General features: G+C 40.7%; 1 protein-coding gene across 1 annotated transcript in view; it reads left to right on the top strand.

Moving 5' to 3' along the window:
- Positions 1–6012: 6012 nt before the first annotated feature.
- The window catches only part of LOC146555668 (protein O-mannosyl-transferase TMTC2-like), a 70666-nt gene continuing 57127 nt past the window's right edge, over positions 6013–19551 (top strand). The window contains exon 1 of the mRNA XM_085252708.1: positions 6013–6418. Within this exon, the coding sequence (XP_085108834.1) occupies positions 6336–6418 (83 nt within the window). The 5' untranslated portion in view covers positions 6013–6335. The remainder of the gene's footprint in view (positions 6419–19551) is intronic.

Here is a 19551-nt window from a genome sequence, read left to right on the forward strand (position 1 = left end):
AAATGTTTCAGGGTGCGATGACGGCTTCAGACAGAAATCGTCTCCAAGGAAAATCATTCAAAGCGTTCCCATCTAAGACTTCTCACTGTAAGGTAGGAATGAGAGGAAGCAGAGAGGAAGCAGAGAGGAAGCGAGGGGAGTGTGTCAACACATTTGCTTTCAGCTGCGATCACTGTTTCTCACGGTGGTGTTTGGATACAATACAAGCTCCTGCCACCCTCCCTGATTTAAACGAAAGAAAAAATCTCAAGGGTCCACTAACGTAATAGGCACTACTGTCCAGTAATATCTCTATTACACAGCAGGTCCGTGTGAATGAATGTAGACTGGAAGAATGCTCTTTCATCCGAGAGGGAAAACAAAGTCTTAGTCAATGAATCCAAAATAATTAAAGGATACAATGTCAAAGGGAAGTGCTGAACTTTATCAGAGATAGCATGACTACTTCAAGTAGTCATTTCTAAAATACCAGATTGCGAATTAAGATTAGGTCTCTGCTGTTATTTTAATATGTTCCATCTAAAGAATCGGTTGTTGTGGTGCTGTCTTTTACCTAAACAGAAACAGGGGACTTTTGGGAGATTGCGTGCCAGTCACAAACCACCTTGTCGCCGCATATGACGGCAGGCTTGTGGAAATAAAGAGATTCAGCTGGACGTTGCGCTGGAAACACGCGGCTTGTTTTTTATTGTTATCACCTCCGGCCTCTGCAGATACATTCTCTGAAGACGCACGTGGACCAAAACGCATTCACCTGTCAGAGATTTATCTGTGGAAGTGTAAACAGGGATGTCAAACTATGTAAATGTTTGACTCGCCGCTCCAAATAGCGTCGCCGTGAAGAACCACTTAAGAGAGAATGGACAAATGATGTTTTCAGTGTGAAACACAGTCATCACATCCTTTGAAAAACAGTTCTTGTCGTTCTGATTCATATTTTCCATTCATCTTGCCCGCTCCCTTGGAATGGTATCCAGATTAATAGCAAATTAGACTGATTTAAAACATCTGCTAAGTCATGAAAAAATAGAGAAAAAAAAGAAACGCTGTTACGTGTGGTCAGCAGAAAGTCCAAAGTCAGTGTTACACAACAGTTTGTCTTATATATATTATTAAAGGGCAGTAATGTTCTTTTACAGCGACATCCACTTCATTAGGTTCACCAGTTCAACTGCTTGTTGCAAGTAAATAAATAATCAGACAATCACATGGTAGTAACTCAGTGCATTAAATGTGACATTATCAAAACCATCAAAACATTATCTACTGGGATTTTCCCACACAATCATCTCTGGAGTTGACGAAGAATACTCAAAATAAGAGAAATATCCAGTGAAAAGCAGTTCTCTGGGTGGACATATCTTGTCGATGTCAGAGGTCAGAGGAAAATGGCCAGACTAACTCTAATAATTACTCGTTACAACTAAGGTATGCAGAAGAACTGCTCTGAACTCATAGCACATCAAACTTTGCAGCAGATGGGCCACAGGAGCAGAAGGCCACACCAGAAACGAGTCCTGTCAGGTAAGAACATGAAAGTGAGGCAGAAGTTTAACAGAAACATCGTCTGCTCTGACATTTGGATGCTAAGGTCCGAATATGGCATAAACAACATGAAAATCGTGGATCATGGACCATGTCGCAAAGCTCAAACCAGCACAAACTAATATACTGAACATAGCAGTGCACTAAAACAGCCCCCACAGTCACCAGATCTTAATCTAATAGAGCACCTTTGGGATGTTGTGCGCCAGAAGATTCACATTATGAGTGTGAAACTGATAAATCTGGAGCAACTGCATAATCTTATTGTGTCAAAGTGACCAAAATCTCTGAGGAATGTTTCCAGCACCCTGTTGAACCTGTGCCATAAAGAATAAAGGCACTTCTGGGCTGGATCCCACTAAGACAGAAGGGGGTCCAGCCCAGTGAGGTAGTATCCAACAAAGTGGCCTGTGAGTGTATATACGCTCAAATACACAGAGTGGCTATGAGCACAGAAGCTCAATGCTGTTCAATAAAATACTCTAAGATACTAATACTGTACTACACATGAGTGTTTTCATTATCCTCACATTAGGGCAACTTTTTTATTTAATACAGGTTTTATTTTTTTTACAAAAAGAACACAATCCAGTGACATTTTTAACCACTATTCAAGCCAACTTCAGTCAACCATTATCTTGATTTAAAAGTAAATGTCAAATAACAAAACCTCATTAACTTATCTACTTTAATTTACTGCCCAAGCCAAAACAATAATCGTGCTCACACTTATTCAAGACAAAATGATATTTCTGATCTTCCTGAATTAGGACGTGAAGGCTTTTGCGGATGTTCCACAAACCAGGGTGGGTTTGATCTGAGGTTCTGATTTTCGGTTGCCAAGCTTCAATGTTGATATTAATACCACGAGTGTGCTATTTCTGTGAGGCCTGGTCCTTCCAGCTGTGATTATCTTTTTCCTGTGTGATGTCAATCTGCTTCAGGGGAAGAAGCAGTGGTTCCGGAGTGAATAGCATGTGGAAATTACCATTACTTGCTCTGTAGGGCTAAAAGGGATGAGGAAGTGGACATAGTTGTGGCATTTAATATTTGCCCTGTTGTCAGTTTTGCCTTTTACTTTACTTAAGATTTGCTTTGTGAACTGCTAAAGAACATATTTATTTAACCTGTGCACTTGTATAATGACGCTATTAGGAGTAGTGAGCACACAGTAGTGAGAGGCAGATGGTAAAACCCCTGGAAATATAAGGTTACTGCTTGTACACAAGAAATAGTTTAATGCACACCCCAGTGTAAAACCGTAGCTTTGAATACAATAAATAATTCACAACATGTGACCTTTGGAGATAGTGGCAGGTTAGGTTTGTTGGCTTAGGACAGAGCCATGCTGTCTTTATGCTAATCAACAACAAACATAATGTTCATTGTGAAGAATCATGCAAAAACAAGTCTGGATGCATATCATATTCAGTATGCGAGCATTAGCTTTTTCCATGAGCAAAACAAAATCTGGTTTTAATGATCAAACACATACGTTTTAAATTATAAGCTTTAAAAATGATTGCCACTTCCCCCCAAAACAGAAAGCAAACAGGAAATGAAAGAAGGAAAAATACATTAATCAATTATGGCAAATGCACTGAATGCTCAAAAGACTCCTCATCCTCCACTTACTGAGGCCTCGAGTGACCTTTCAGGCCGGCATCTGAAACCAAAATAGGATGTTTTTGTTTAGGATTCTTGGCTGTTTACACCAAAAGAGCACGGAATATGTTCGTTACGAGCCAACACGGTAAGAGGGTTGCAGGTAATCAGTCTGAGGGAGTAAACACTTATTCCCTTCAATGTGTTTGTTTTGCCCTGGAGCTGTTTATTCTTTCCCCTGGAATATTTTTTCCTGATTTTTTCCGTTACTAATCCCTTAATTACTTGTGCGGGCTTCTCCCATACAGAGCATCTCCTTGTCCCTTTGGGGCAGACAGAGGGCACAGTGTTCATCTTTGTGTTTGCCTCCTAGCATGTGTTTGTTTGAGTATAGCTTGTGACAATGATCATTCACAAGACTCCTTATCTATAATGACTAACATAAAAAAGGGATATATTTTGAGCTTGTCTCATTCATAAACTGTTAAATAGATCAAATCTCTTCCAACAGCCCAACACCAACTCTCATTTGTTACCTCTTGACACTGATGAATACTTTAGAAGAGGAAAAACATCAACATAAGTCTCAGGTCTCCTAAATAATCCAGCAGACAAGTTCCATGAGGTGGAGGTCAAGTCCTGCTCAGAATTAGGGTCACTGGTACAAATGTCTCTCTTACTTCCACCCTGAATTTTTTGTCACTGTCTCAGCCATTGTCAGCCAGTGCCCGTATGTTCTATACATCCTCCTCCAGCCATCTGTTTTTCTTTCTCCGCTGCTCTGCCCTGGATTTATCGTCTTGGATCCCCAACTGTGGGACAGGCGTTTGTCCAGCTGGTAGTCAGCGGGGCCAAAAGCGTTTCCAAACTATTATGCGTGCTCACCATAGGGTGAGGTACAGTAGTTAATCAATCACACCTACTCTCTCAGTAACGCTTCTCCATAGAGACAGTGGGGGGTTGGTGTTGCAAATTAATCAATATTTTCAATTTGGAGTAAGAAAGAAGCTAATGTGACGCCTGCAGTGGGAGTGGCTTCCCATCTCAGCTTCCCAGAGTTAAATTTAAATAGAATTTCAAAGAAAAAGGGCCTGAGGCTTCCACCAGTTTGCAGTCATTAGGCAACATATGCCTGATGAGAAAGTGCTAAGAAATTATTATCTGTTATCCCCTTGCAGCATGAGAATGGCGTTTGAATATATACAAATTATATATTTTCATATTAGGCAAAACATGTTGAAACAGAAAAATCAGTAAAAGGTAAAAACTACTGACAAAGTAAAGGAAAAGACAATACAGTGTGTGTTACTATCACATTGGGCCGAAACATGCCACAGGAACAGCTTCAGTGTACTTTTCTTTGACTCACATGGCACGTTTCTAGTCTTACTAACCACTCACAATGGTTTACACTATAAGCCATATTCACCTTACAATTAAATCTGTAGCAGTTTATCTATGTCTCACCAACATTTTACAGCCAATTTACAATCAAACTGTCTAAAATGCATGTCTTTTGGCTTTGGGAGGAATCCTGAGTGCCTGGAGAAAATGCATGTGGTTTGCATGTAAATGCAACATGCAAACTACACACAGGAAGGGCCCAGGAAGTATCGAACTCGGTGAAGCGGCAGTGCTACCAGAAAGCTGGTGATGGCAGAAGCCATAAAATATAATAATCTAAATTTTCATACTCAAACAATACAGCAACCATTTGTTCCCTTTGGATGGAGGCACTGTTTATCTACCTCTCATCCTTGGTTAGAGAAGACCGCTTCAAACACGATAGAACTGTGGAATTAAAAAATCATTCAAAGCAACCTTGTGTGAATTCGCCTCTATCCTCCACCAGTAGGATCGCAGCAGAGCTACTGAATCCCTAAGGGGGCTAAGGGTTGATGGTCACCATTCTCCCTTCTAAAGTCACATGAAGACCACCGCAGCAACCTGAATTTCAACCATTCAAATCCTATTTCAGATACACCATGTGGACACAAAAGATACTCATGGCCATTGTGATTTCAGTCTCTGTGCTCTGCATTTCAAAGTCTCAGTGGTAACAGTTTGGCAACTGACATGTTTGCTTCTTAGTGTCAAAAATTAGAAGGTGAAGTGGTGAGCTATGAGCTAAGGTTAGCGATCAGCTGTGTCAGCACAGTGGTCAATCAAAGCTGCTTTGGCTCTAATTTTAAGCTACAGAAAAATTCAAGAGTAACTTAAAAACTGTATTAAAGAGGCAAATTGGCTATGAAGACCAAACCCAGGCTAAAAACATGTAAATTTCACAGCTTTAGTGTGACATTTTAAAATGTGAATCTATAGAAACTGATTAGCTTTAGGATCATCAAGTGGCAACTGGAGGAACTACACTTTGATGTTTGCATCCTATTTTAGCTCCAGAGAGTGGCACTTGTTCGGCAACCAAAGCTTTCTTTTATTTTAATATTGTTTTTTTTGTGTGTGTTTTTACTCCCCAAAGGTTTGTTTTCCAGCTCACAGTTACATCATTGTAACATCATGTCATATTTTAGACTAATAATATTTACCGTGCCACACTAGAAGAATACAGAGGTCCTGACCTATGGAAGTCTGTTCCTCATTTTTGGTTAAAATTGGATTCCGTGCCATGAAATCAAAAATATAATCTTGTCATGGCAACAATCTGCAACTACCATTTCATGCATGACTCCCTGTTTATAATTGATTTGCAGTGTAGCCCATCAGTAACACGCAAAACCACAAATCCTTACTTCACTCGCCACCTTTTCTCCCTTTTCTCGCCAATGCAGAGCCCATTGCGCATGCTCACCCTCCCTGAAAACCACATGCGTCTCCCCGCTCTGCTCTCTCCAGTGCCAAGGCAGGGAGATGCTCACACTGAAGGCACCGCAGCACAGAAATGCGCACCGTTCCGAGCCGGACCGGGCGACAGCTGCACCTCCACTTCTCCAGGCTTGACGCGTTTCACAGCACAATGGGTTAGAGGGTGATAAGGGAAACTTTGACACACTTTGCATGACACGGGAAAATGCCCTGCGTTGCCTGTAGAGCTCTGCTGCCGAGCGGCTGAATTGAGAGCATAATAACAGAGACTTCAGAGAGAGAGACACACACAAACAGAGAGACGAGGGGACCTGATTCCAATCATTTCTATCCCGGTTCCTCTCCCACTTTGGTTTTGAGAGATGATCACGGAGCTCGTGTGCACCGCCGTGGCTGTGGGTCTCTATCTGAACACGCTGGACGCAGATTTCTGCTACGATGACAGGTAGGTTTCGCCTACAGAGCGTAGCAGCGCCGCTGCCAACAACATCACAGCCCGCTCCTACACTTGTCATCTCCTCCGGGTACGTCGGCACGGAAGGGAAGCGGAGAGGGACGGGTCGTTGCTCCTGTCCGCATGTTTGCATGTGCTTTTGTCTGTAGCCTGTGATGAATCACCGCTTATTTGTCGGCTTAAGGCAAGACACAAAGACAGAGTGAGGGGGTGGGAGTGCACTAAAACCCAAGCGTTAAATAAATGTTGTAATATTCCTACTGTGCTCAACTGTGCGTTCATATAACTTGAGCTGCTCTTGAGTTCATATAGCCTCATGACTAAGTGTACGTCTTAATGTTCTGTGTTTAGCCCCACAAATAATTCTTAAGTATGATGGACATGATTAAAGTCCACAGAGACGCGGGGTTTATTTCCACAGTAAGGAACCTCACAGCTCAAGTTCAACACGTTGTGAACCGATAGCAGCCCTGGTCCCCTCGCCTGCATGCACATGCACTGCTTCTGATGCTCTTTGTGTTGCACTCATGCTTGTTCTAACAATGCCCTACTCTCCGGGGAATAAGGCTAATTTAAACCGGGAGTGATTTTGCAAATAGCTGAATAAACATGCCAGCATTTTAATAGCTATGGAAGAGCGATTAGAGAGAACCTCTGGACAGAGATGGACAGGGATCTACTGTAAAATGTAAAGGTGGACAAAACAGGACTCAAAGTTATGATCACTGTAAAGCAAACATACAGAAGTCTTATGTTTAGGGATATCTGCATCAGCAAGATTTATCTGCTCATTATTTTTTCCATTGACTCCTCTATTGTTTAGCCTATAAAACGCTGACAAATATTCACCTATTTTATACACTATATCCAATTAACAGCCAAGAGCCCAAATGTTCGTTTTTTAATGCTGTAAAACATAATTCTCCAAGTTCTGGAGAAACTGCAATTGGTCTTTATTGTCTTCATACAGTCTGAGAAGTAAAAAAGGAAAAAAGATGTGCGCAAACCAGTAAGATAGATGGTTCCATAAGCATAAGGGGCTCAACAAAATGCAGAAGATCAGATTAGGTGACACTAGGCATGTACAAAAGAGAAAAATGTGGTACATTTCAGGGAGTGGGTGTGCTCGCAATGCATCTGTGCTTGTTAGAATCGCCAATTTGTAATGTAAATGCCTGGGAGTTGCAGCACAGCTGGGCTCCTTTGAAAAAGAACATCTGGACAGATAGTTCCCCACTGACCTTGAAATACTGTATATGGCCATAAAGAGAGCTTGGCTCTGTGAATCCTGATATCAATTCATCTTCCATTATCAAGTGTTGAATCATGGGGCGAAGCTGCTGATATGCAAGGTATGCGGTAGGTTTCTCTGTGGATTAAAAGCATGAACAGACCGAGAGCAGGCTCCCTCCCTTATTCAGCCACAGCTCAGTCAGAAAGGTTGCTGCCTGGCTAGCATCTATGGACAGCCCTTAAAAGTCAAAATATCCCCCCACTTTCACTTTTCAGCACCATCGGTGACCCCTCTGTGTGCTGTGTTTGAGTAGGACGGAGTGAAGAAAAAGGAGGTGACGCAGCACAGAAACGTGCGAGTGATGGTAGGAATAAATTTCGTATTCTATCTTCAGTTACATCGCACCTCGCCAAGTATCCCCCTGTAAAAATGCCCAGAGGTTCTGTGGCCATCGGCTTTGTCTGCACGGCATTGCAAGGTTGTCAAAAAGCCAGTCGGTGAAAGATTATCCGGGGGAACTGCTCTGCCCACTCCTGCTCTTCATCCCGTCAGTGAAAGTTCAGTATCTCCCCCACCCAACCTTGTGTATTTATCAAAGTCACCATGGTAATTTACACTCTGGGGGACAAGAACTGGTGTTTTGGTTCAGTGCTTTCAGATGGAGGAGGCTGAATACCAATCAGAGGTCTGACATTCCCTGGTCGTTCATCAAACGGAGTCCTCTCTTGGGGTCAAGAGTCGTGCGCTCCCGGTCTCTTCCCTCAGGGTTTGAACGAGAGTTATGAGCAAAAGGTTAAGGTGGGAGAAGGATTGAAGTGGAGGAGAGTTCAACTAATCGTTCTGGTACGGAGCTCTCTGCAAAGACTGATTTGGTTGTAGTCAAGTTTGTTTGTCCCCTGGTAGGGAGCTTACGTGATCTTATCTTACCTTTAACTCTCTAATCAAATTCTCATTACATGTCACATGCAGCTCCTAGCATCCTACACAAGATGCTGAAGCAGATAAAACCTCTCAATTCAGGCACTCCGAGTTGTGGGGATGTTATGGCGTGTCTCTGCTTTTTCAATCATGTCAAGTGTTTTTCCTGGGCATTGCTCAGGGCCTGGCCAAGAAGTCTCTTGGCCAGTGGTAATCACAATGAAAAGCCTCTGCGTGTGAAATGACTAAGTTTTACGGGAGCTGGGAGGGGAGTTGAGCCAGGCCATATTTGACTCAGGGAAAAAGATCAAGACTTCTTTTACTGTAGGGCTTTCCTTGGGTTTAGCCAAATGTAAGGGCAGACTTTTCATCTATGGTTTCATCCATAAAAAACAAAATGTCCATAGTGGTGATGTTTGTATTTGTCAGATTGATTGCGTGAGAGATTTGGTAATAGATTGGAAAATGTATTCACCATAACCTCTGAACTTTCCTTTGAATACCTATCATCGCAGCTTTGACAAATGTGGCTCCGTGTAATTCTGACATCTCAATAATATTGATTTTATAACCACACCTTTTGACTAATGGATCAAGTGGCTGAATGGATGTCTTCACTTAGATGGCATTATTCAGCGGATGCCAAATGTGAGGCAAGGACAAGAGATAAATGAATGAGGAGAGAAATGAAATGCATGCTAAGTGGCTTTCAGTGTCTCCAAGAAACATCTGTGACCCCAGTAACGTCACAGACCCTCTGTTCAGCTCAGAAGTGCATTACGGTCCCCAAGGGGATTGAAGTGAAAACATCTTCCTTCTTTGTTTTAGCCAAACAGTTTCATCTCCCGGGGCTGCACAAGTTTGGCTACGTATGGATTTTGTTGTATGGCACAACGTGGTCCTGAAAAGTGCACTGTAAAAATCTCCATATTTTCAGCGCTAATTAAATATACCACACATATAGTGAGTCAAAAGAAGTGGCACAGTGAAGACTGAGGATCACAGAGTCTGTTAGTTGCAGCATCTGCTCCTTTTCTAGCTCGGGTTTTGTGGTTAACCAATAAATGCATCAAGATGAGATTGCCTTTTAGGAGCACCCTTTCATCATAGTTCAAACCATATAGCTTTGAATTGAAGTGCTAATGGATTATGTATGTTAATGATGCACACATTGCTTAGCACTGTGGAACACTTACTAAAACAAACAAAACTGCCTTGTGCACTTTCAGAGAAAACAGAATCAAATCCAGAAAATCCTGCTTTTCTTGCTTCCTTCTGTATGTAGTCACGTTGTGGAAGCATGCTCACTTAATAGTAAGGATTTTACATGTCTATGTGCTCAACAGCAGACTGAATCAGGAGTTAACTACACAAAAAGTTTTCAAGTATTTCTTTTGTCTTCTGTACAGCTGCCATATAGCCATTTTTTTTCTGTTGTAATATTTTTCTATCAGCTCAAACATAAACATAATGTAAACAAGATAGCTTACCTGAGTCTAACTGGATCTAACAGTTACATGTTCTACAGGTTATTTTTTGAGGGGAGGGGGGAGGGAGGCACGCCCTAGCCAGTCTGTTACTGAACATAGTAGGGATGTTGCCAGAACTGGTATTTGCAATACCTTTACTCAGACAAAGGGACAAAATACTTCTAATATTAGCAATGTATCTAATAGACCAGCATCTAGATCTGTTTAAAAACTTCAGCATTAAACAATATCCAATGTTCTGTCCTTCTTTTATTACCCTAAAAATTTATGTTACCCTTTTGCTTGAGACATCTGGTATTGCCGTTGTAAAAATCAGCCTTGAGGTAATTTAATGTGACTAACTTTATACCTCACAGTAGTGTTAGGCTGGTCAATGAGCAGCCTACTAACATTTCATTATGTTTCACTTCTGTCTAATTTTGTTACTTAAATTTTCAGTATAGGAGTTTGTGTTCAGGGATAATCGTTTTGTTTTGGTGTCAAACTGAGTACTGATGATTGTGTAGTTCTACTTGACTACTAAATTTCTAGGATTTGTAGAAGACATAGACAATATCAAAACTCAGTCAAGCTCTTGCTAAAGCAAAAAAAATCAAACAAACAAACAAAAAAAAATCCTTAAACTATGCAAATACTGATGGTTACATAGTTTTTATATCAGTAACCTTTAAGAGACCACTGAGTCCACAGATCTTAAGCTCAGTGGGAGAAAGTTCCAGGGTCTGGAGGCCACTGTTGCAAAAGCTCTATCTCCTTTAGATCTCGGCCTTGTATGCTGCACAGCCAGCATGCCCCGATCACATGACCTAAGGGAATGTGTGGATGTAAAAGTTCACTGATGTATGCTGGTGCTCTTCCATGCAGACCTCTGAAAGTTTAAAGTTAACCAGAAATGTAACATTAACATCCAAAGTAACAGCAGAGTCAAAAGTCACCCCAAGGTTCCTGATAAAAGATTTGGTAACCGTGCAAAGGGGACAAGAGTTTATATTACCTGAGGCTCAAATCTGTTCAGAGCACAAACAAGGATTTATGTTTCCCCATTGTTAAGCCTTCCAACTTTATATATAATCTTAAGCACCTATGAAAGTCGGTGCATAAACAATGAAGGCCCCAAAACAGAACCTTGTGGCACACCCTGGCTAAGAGAACTGCAAGAGGATCTGTATATAGAAGCAGCCACAGTGAGCTCTATGAAAGCCAGACTAAAAGGAGGATCTAAAGGAGACAGAATGCTTTGTTTTTCCAAAATAGCTCCAAACCGTAGGTAGTGGGAGGCAAAAAAACCCCCAAAACTCTCCTCTTTTATATTTAGTTTTCAGCAGCAGGTATTTCTCTTTTTCTGTCTTAACCTTTTGAAACCAGATGTCACACGCTCATGTGATAGTGTACATTAACAGTAGAACATGTATGCAGGTCAGAAGTGCCTTAAACCTGGTTTTTCTCCGAGGGCCACCAGATGGTGATAGTTGTGGTTGCAAAAAGACTTTGAGGCTTCAAAACAGGACTTTAGAAACCAGTGGGTGATGTCATGGTTGCTACATCTACCTTTTACGCTGTATATAGTTGCGACTTCTCACAGTAGAGCCTGCTGTATTGTTCTTTGTGAAGCTAATGGGATTGTAGTTTTACAAAATAAACATCATGCTGTATTCAAAAATGCTTTAAAGCAATGATTAAGACCCTAACCTCATCAGGAAGTTCTACTGGGGACATGGATCAAAGGAGTTAAGGGGCAGTTTTCTGTAGATGCATACAGCTGGACTTTATGTTACAAACAGAAAAGTCACCTCCTCCTCACTTTTAAAAAATAATGCACATTGAAGACATTTCCACACAAATATTTTCAAAAAATGATAACCAGGTCTTACAGAGCCTATTTGGCAAAAAGCATTGAAGAAAAACTTCTTTCGTGTGCTGTTACATTACCCATTACTGAAATACCTCATTAAAATATCCACCACCGCGGATGTGGTGACACATGGTATCATGACTGAAACGGTAAGAAACAATTTAATGTTTTGGAATAACTTATTTTTGAGGCTGAGGAAATGAAAAATTATAATTAGCACATTGCACAAAAAAGTCATTTCTAACCAAATGCCCCCTGTCACCTCTCGATCAAATCTGTTTATCATAACGGCTCATAATTATTATCTCTTATGGGTTGAGGCTCGTTGTGATCAGTTTCAGCCCACCATATTAAATGCTGCCAGGAATCCCGTTGCCTCTAGTGGAATAATTATCTAAAACATCTGCCCTAGTTGCGTTGAGGCTGTTTAAGTTACAGTATGTGCTTGGAGATGCTAAATATTGAGGCAAGAGGAAAGCTAATCAAATGATTGAACAAAGTCTCTTTTTCTGAACTATGTGTGGAGCAAGTAATCCAGCTGAGGTGAAACGGCCCGTGTCTGTCAGGAAGAGTTTTGAGTGTAAAATGCCTGAAGACAGAATTAAAGTGTGGTAAGGATAACTGATGAAAAAGGGTCTTTATGAACAGTAATTTGAGATAGTTTTGAGGCAAGGAACTTTTAACCAGATTTGTGTACTAAAGGATTTGTGCTTTCGAGGAGAAATGGGCAGACCTCATGAAAAGTGTGGTTTCGTGGTGAAAAAAAATCTTTTCTGGTAATGTGTCACCATCATATGCACCCAATAACCATTCACATATGTTTTTGCTCCCTAGCTTTAAGAAGTGTTGCCATTGATGTCTTGTTTCTGCAGACTCCTTACACTTGGGATGGAGACCTCAGACTATCATTAAAACAATAGGAAGGCAGGGGAAGGAGTCTCATCTTGATTACTTGCAGATTTAGTCAACGTAAGCACTTAGTGGTCGACCTTTAAGATATTGTGGCTTCAAAACTGTTTTCAGGCCAAAAATGAAGGCTTGGAGAAGTCAGGAAGTTGAATGGGGTGAATTAGATTTCCCCTATAGTGGTTGTCTAGCTCCACGTTTAAGGGAACAAATGGCAATAGATCAGCTGAAGACAGAGAATGAAATATCAAGGCCAATCTCCTTGAAATGGCATGAGCTCAAAGCTTTTACAGGAGTGGTAAATAAAACCACTTGCAGAGATTTTTCTTCATAACAAAGGGGCACTGAGACATTTTCTGTTGATCAGAACCATCTTATGAGAGGTTTTATTGATTTAAAGTTGTCATTGTAGAGTTGTAAGGTGAAGATTAAGTTTCCTTTTAAATCTTCAGTTTCAAGGTTACACTACGCAAATGCACACAACAATGCAAACAGCTCCATTTGCGTGATACTAGTTTATCTTAAATGGGTCACAATTCCTGCCTCCTCATTAAGTGATGTTGTATGAACTGTGTTCCCGGGTCCTCTACGTTGAAAGCGCTAGTCACACAGGCCTAAAGACCATTTAGCAATTGCCTGGCAACCAGAAAAAAATGTATTTTTCAGCTAGATGCGAGTGGATGTGAGAAGTTTCTGGCAGTTGCTGTGAAAGCAGTTGTTAGAGCCCTGGCCAAGAGACTGGTCAGGCACCCTGAATAACGACTGGTAACTAGGGGAAAAATGTGTGTTTCCCAACCAGTTGAGGAGTGGTTGTGGGAGGTTGCTTGCTGTTGCTAGCTCCTTGCAATAGCTTGTAATTTGTATGGTAAACATCTTTGCAAACATTCACCAGTTACTTGCTAGCAAAACTGTAAAAAGCTATATAGTTTCTGGGATTGTGTGACTACAGCCTCAATCTCTCATACTTTTCCTGCAGTGCTGTGCTACTTGTTTGTGATAAGGCCTCAATCCTAAGTGGACTAAGTGGACCTTTTAAGCTTTTCTGACATACTGTTGGATATTCATACCAAACAAAGCTAGGTTTTACAAAGGCAAGGCTTTCTTATTGTGGGATGTGCGACACCAGCCCCAGGGCACAGATTAAATTCAGTTTCACAGTCTACAGCAGTGCACACATTTACACATGTGGTACAGTAACAATAACTTTAATACCACACAGATGGTTTGGGATCTGACAGTAAACAATGTTTTGTGTTCTGCACATTGTACATGTTGTCTGTTACACACAGATTTGTATGGTGGAACTCCCTTGATAAATGCTACTTTCCACTCGAGTTGGTTCTCAAGACTGCACACAGTCGCCAGCATTTTCTAACTGAAAAGTTTACCCTACTATCATAAACATATCCAGTCCGCTTCAGCCTTCTCTCATTTATTTATTCTGAACTGACATGTTCTTCTGAGAAAAACACTTGCACTGTTATTTTGTTAATACATTACTCCACAAATTTGCTTTTGGTAGAATTCTGGTCATTAATGAAATAAACTTTTGTTTAAAATCATTAATCAATTCACATACAGCATTTAGGTCATGGTTGTTGTTGTTTTTTTAAAGGCAAAAATGTCAAATCCTCAACTAATCTGATTTTTCAATAGTAAGAAACTAATGTATTCTTTCCCCAGTGTAATGATAAACTAAACGTCTTTAGGTTTACTAGTGTTGCTGAGTTTTTGCTAACTGATATTGGCATTTCTTGCATTTCATAGGTCAAAAAAATTAAGCAGATAGTAAACTGGCAGGTAAATCGGTGATAAACATATCTGCTTGTTGCAAACATGTTAAAAAACCGTCAGTACATTTCTCAGTGCCTTTTTCAAAGCTATTAAGGAACACCTAATATTTGTATCATGCTTGCACCCAATACAGAGACACACAAAAGAGATGGATTTGTTATTTTTAGGTTGTCCCTCCTTGTCCCATCAGATCCCAGCGATGCATGAGGCTGGTTGAGGCTGCTGCAGTAACTCTTGGCTGGCCTTTGTGCTCCACAGGCCGCAGTCGCCCCGCCTTTCTGCCAAGACAGGACCGCCAAACCTCAGTCCCACGACCCTCCCTGTGTACACACCATATGCGTATCCCAAAACAGTGGTAGCCACTGACAACTCTGCTTACAAGATTGCCAGCCCTCTGCACAATACACATACCAAAGGCACAGATTTGTCATGTGGCACTTATGCTAGATTTGGTAGGACGGAACTCTCAGGTTTGTAGATAAAGTGGTGAAAACATTGTCTTAAATTTATAATCTGTCCAAATGCGTGTATCCTCTTAATCTGAGACCCTTCATCACTGTGTTCAGCAGCATGGGGTTGAATTTCTACCACAGGGCACTAAACTTTTCTTTGTAAGCAAGGCACTTTTTCTGTGGCATTGGATTACTTAGGAGTGAGCATCCACATTCCCTCTTTACGCTGTGAGGTGGACTTCAAAACAAGTCGTGGCAGTTGGGGGGTAATACAAAACCAAACCGAAGCCGGGGATCACACGGTCACTCTTTCTACCATTTGTAATCAATAGCCATTGTGTATCATTTTTCAGTGACCGTTGAGTTTTTTCTAGCCCAGAACAGCTGTCAGGACAGTAACTCAAACATGCCTTTTTTCTCTCTTTTTTTTCCCTGCACTTGACAAAGCAGTCGTGTTTCAATACACATTGAAAAGTGAGTCTGAACCAAATCCCAACATTGATCACAATCTTAAAAGGATGTGTTCATGGATGTGGAAGGGTTTGTTTTTTCATGTATGGGGACCACTGACAGCCCTTCCCTTGTGATGAGGAAGCCGTCAGGAGATTGTCGTGTAAATGATTGGGCTGATGGATTATGCTTGTGGTTGGTATGAGCTGGGAGCTTGGTGTGGAGGCTTTTTTTTTTAAACTTTCTTTTTTCTCTATTTATGGTAGAAGGTTGCAATAGGTGGTTGCAGAGGGGTTTTGGGATAGTCTTGGAAACATATGACATGAGTTTCACTGGTGTTTTTGCTAAGGTTGGATCTCTCTCAACCAAATCTTAACCCCAACAAATAGTATAATGAATTAATTTAGAGGTATTTCTATGTGAGTGTCAACTCTTTCTTAATAAACACAAGCAAACAAAATACTCAAGAATTCAATCCTGCTGACCATATTGTGTTTTACAACTAAACAGCTACAGCTTATTGGATATTTGGAGTGCTTTTTATTTTAAGCTGGGTAGAAATTTCGCCAGAATATTATGACGAATAAATGTTCTTTTTATTTATTTTTTATTGCCAAACTGTTTTTCTGTTTGGGACATACCTAGAATATGATGAAGTAAAATGATTATGCCATGCGAGCTGCGATGAAACTCCCATTCATCTCAGCATGGTACACTCAGATTGCACTGTGCCTTAATTATTATTCCAAGTGCTTCGCAAAACCAGTAGAGATTCATTAGCTTGGCAGCCTTGGCACTAACTTAGCTTCACACATGGTCAGCTAATAAAAATATAGTAATATGAAAAAGGCTTTCTGGGCCCGAACAGGGCTGGCTGCAGATACCCAGTTTGTGTGTGGGGGAAAGTCAGTTTGTGATTCTCACCTCATAAAAACCTGAGACATGGAGAATGTGAAAGCTAGTGTGAGGGCTAGAGGGATTTGGGGTTCAGGAGAGATCATATGACAGCCCTGCTACCTTTACTCAAAGGTATAGTATGTGGTCCAGAGATGTAGCAGGAGTGAAGTGATTACGCTGAAATTTGGCATTTGTTACCTTTTATGTAATGGTCAGAAGCAAAGCCTCTAAGAGGTCATGATGAAGTGTTATAAATGTTTATAAGGCATATAGCTTGTTTGTTTCTCACCCAATGCCCTTGATTTACTCTGCAGAGTGAGATAGCCTTTCTTTGTTTCCTGTTTCCTCTTGATAAGTGCGAAAAGTTGAGAATCACACGAGATAATACAGACAGAGGAAGTGTGGACATCTCAATGCTACTGTGTTGTTTAGCCCCTGACTCATTGTGGTGTAACAGAGGGCTATTTCGAGGAGTGATGACACAAGCTGCATAATGAAGGGAAATAATATTATTATTGTAGCTTGTTGGAATTGAAAGCATTTTCTATTGTTCTTAAAGTGTTGGTTTATTCAGAAATGTGAAATAAGCATGGTTTGATCCGAAGCTGTTCTGTTTCTAACTAATTTCCTGTTTTGCCATATAGCTGCATTTTTCGGGTTTGCGGTACACCGTTTCAGTCAAAAAACACCAAGTCACTCAGGTTTGGCTCAGTTGCAAGGTCCTTATTCTGTGTTTAGAAGCATAAAGCATATCATCTCTCAAGTTAACTATCCTCTCTAATTACCAAGCCAAGGATAGGAAACATTTAAGCTAATTTTCCTATTTTGCACTGCCCTTTAAGCACTGTTCAATAGTCTGCTCACCCATTTTTACAGAAAGAAACTGAACTTATTTTTTTTCTTTGGAGTTAATCTTGTGATGGAATCACTGGCTGGCTTTGCAGGTATTGGGAGTTTTGGAAGATAAGGCGAATTGCTCTTTAAATAAACATGGCAGTTTGGACTGCAGCAAATCTGCATGATAATGGCTGCTTTGGAGATAAACCAGCCAGTCTCTCTTTTTCTTCAGAGGTGCAGTTTTAATATTCATGGATCAGTGGCTTTAGGAAAGGCTGTACAGTTATTGTGCTTTTATGACAAGCTATGACAGCTCTGTAATTTCTTTTAAATAGATTTTTGAATATCCTATACAGTTTAGCCTTTTAGTTAGTTTCATTTTTTAAAATCTTGTGGGCTGTATTGAAGGCCATTGAATAATGCATGCTTTTTATTTGGATAAGAACAAGACCAATTTATATGAGCTCTGTGATGTGTCTTCGCTTTCACTTTGATAAGAAGCAGACACCAGAGAACTTGGAATGTGTCGATACTATAATTGGTTTGCCCTTGATTAAAAGAAATTCAGTATTAAAGGCAATCAATCATGCCCTTTCATGTGAGTGTGAGCAAAGAAACATCCAAAGGTGCTGGCCTGTGGTAGATTTGTATCTGTGCTGTGTACACACAGCAAGCAGTCCGATTAGCAGTCACTGTGGAGCGTGATGGGCTAGCTCATCCGTCACACTGCGCATATTTCATCAAAAGCTACACACAGACATACCCTCCCACCCCAAGGCTCCCTGTAACTGTGATACCACTTCAAGTTAGACCGTTATTGAGCTGACTGACAGCGCCAATTTAATCTATACTCTGTGGTCTTGCTGTTTTTTCCCCTACTATGACCAGCAGCATCTACTGATAAATAGTGTTGTTAGCAGAAGAAACATACTTGACATACTTGTTGGACAAACCAAAGACATCTGTCTAGGTAGCATCTTGCCATATATCCCTTCAGATTAGGGTGCATGCTATCATTTGTTTTTGAAGCAGATTGTTTCCTATTGAGAGTTGAAGAGTTGATACCGCTCTTGTGTTGCTACAAGGATTACAAACACTGCCATTGTGAAACTGGTTACGCCACGCAGTGGCAAACCAGTTGGATGCAGAAAAATGTGTATTCTATGGGCACATACAAAAAAAAGTACTATCACATGAACAAGGCAAACAAACAAACGAACAGAAAAAAACAAAACAAAAAACAAAACCCACCAAAAAACCCCCAAAACAAACAAAAATAGAATAAAATAAATACATAAATAAAAGGGGGGGCTGCATTGTGCGCAGTTCTTTTTGGCTTGCTACAGATAGTAGGTGGCTCTAAAGAAAGAAAGAGAAAAAAACCCCAAACACAGATAAAAGCAGTATTACATCATACTTCAGTAAATGACAACTTCTCCACATATTCAACAAAGGATGACCAGGTTTTGTAGTATTTACTTTGAGACCCTCTCAAACTGTATCTCAAATGCTCTATCTGCAAACACCTCATCACCTCTCTCACCCACTGAACAAACACTGGTGGACCTGAATCCTTCCATTTAAGAAGAATTAGCCTGCGTGCCAGGAGAGATGAGAAAGCCACTGCATTCATTTGATAAGAAGTTATCCCGTGTTGGTTTGGGAGTACACCAAAGACTGCTGTCATCGGATTAGGATCAATTGTTTTCCCACACACATAACCAAAACCGGTTCAAATCAGAGCAGGTCCAGAACATATGGCTCATAGTGGCGGGTGATTGCTTGCACCTTGGACATCTATCATCGGAGGGTGAATTCTTCAAGTTTATGCGGTCACCACAAACAGACAGGCACATGGACATCTGCATGCACCCTTGTGCTCACCGTCTGACAAAATGAATGTCACTCGGACCAACTCTTTACATTTGCAGTATATATGCAAGTGTAATCCTAACTTTACTATATACTCAATAATTGCAACATTATGGAGTATATAGCCGAGATTACAATAACTGCAAAACCATCTCGACAGGTCTTGCAGTTATTGCAATCTCAGAGGAAGGTGGTCTCTAGTTTACACTTTGCCTTTTTTGTACAAATAAAAAGGAATTAGTTAGCAGTTGTCGAGCTTATCCAGATTTTTTGTGCTAATCTTTGTGCTTTTTTTAATATATGAATCTCACATATATGACAGAAAATTTAAAAAGTATATAATAGTTTCCCTGAATAGAAACGATCCAATATATTATCATTAGCATGGCTTACAGGCAGAATCTGTTTTCAGGAAGAGCCAA

The sequence above is a fragment of the Mchenga conophoros genome, linkage group LG17, assembly GCF_057382185.1.
Source record: "Mchenga conophoros isolate Kocher_MC1m ecotype Shallow Benthic linkage group LG17, M_conophoros_male_GT1.1, whole genome shotgun sequence".
In the NCBI taxonomy this organism is placed as follows: domain Eukaryota; kingdom Metazoa; phylum Chordata; class Actinopteri; order Cichliformes; family Cichlidae; genus Mchenga; species Mchenga conophoros.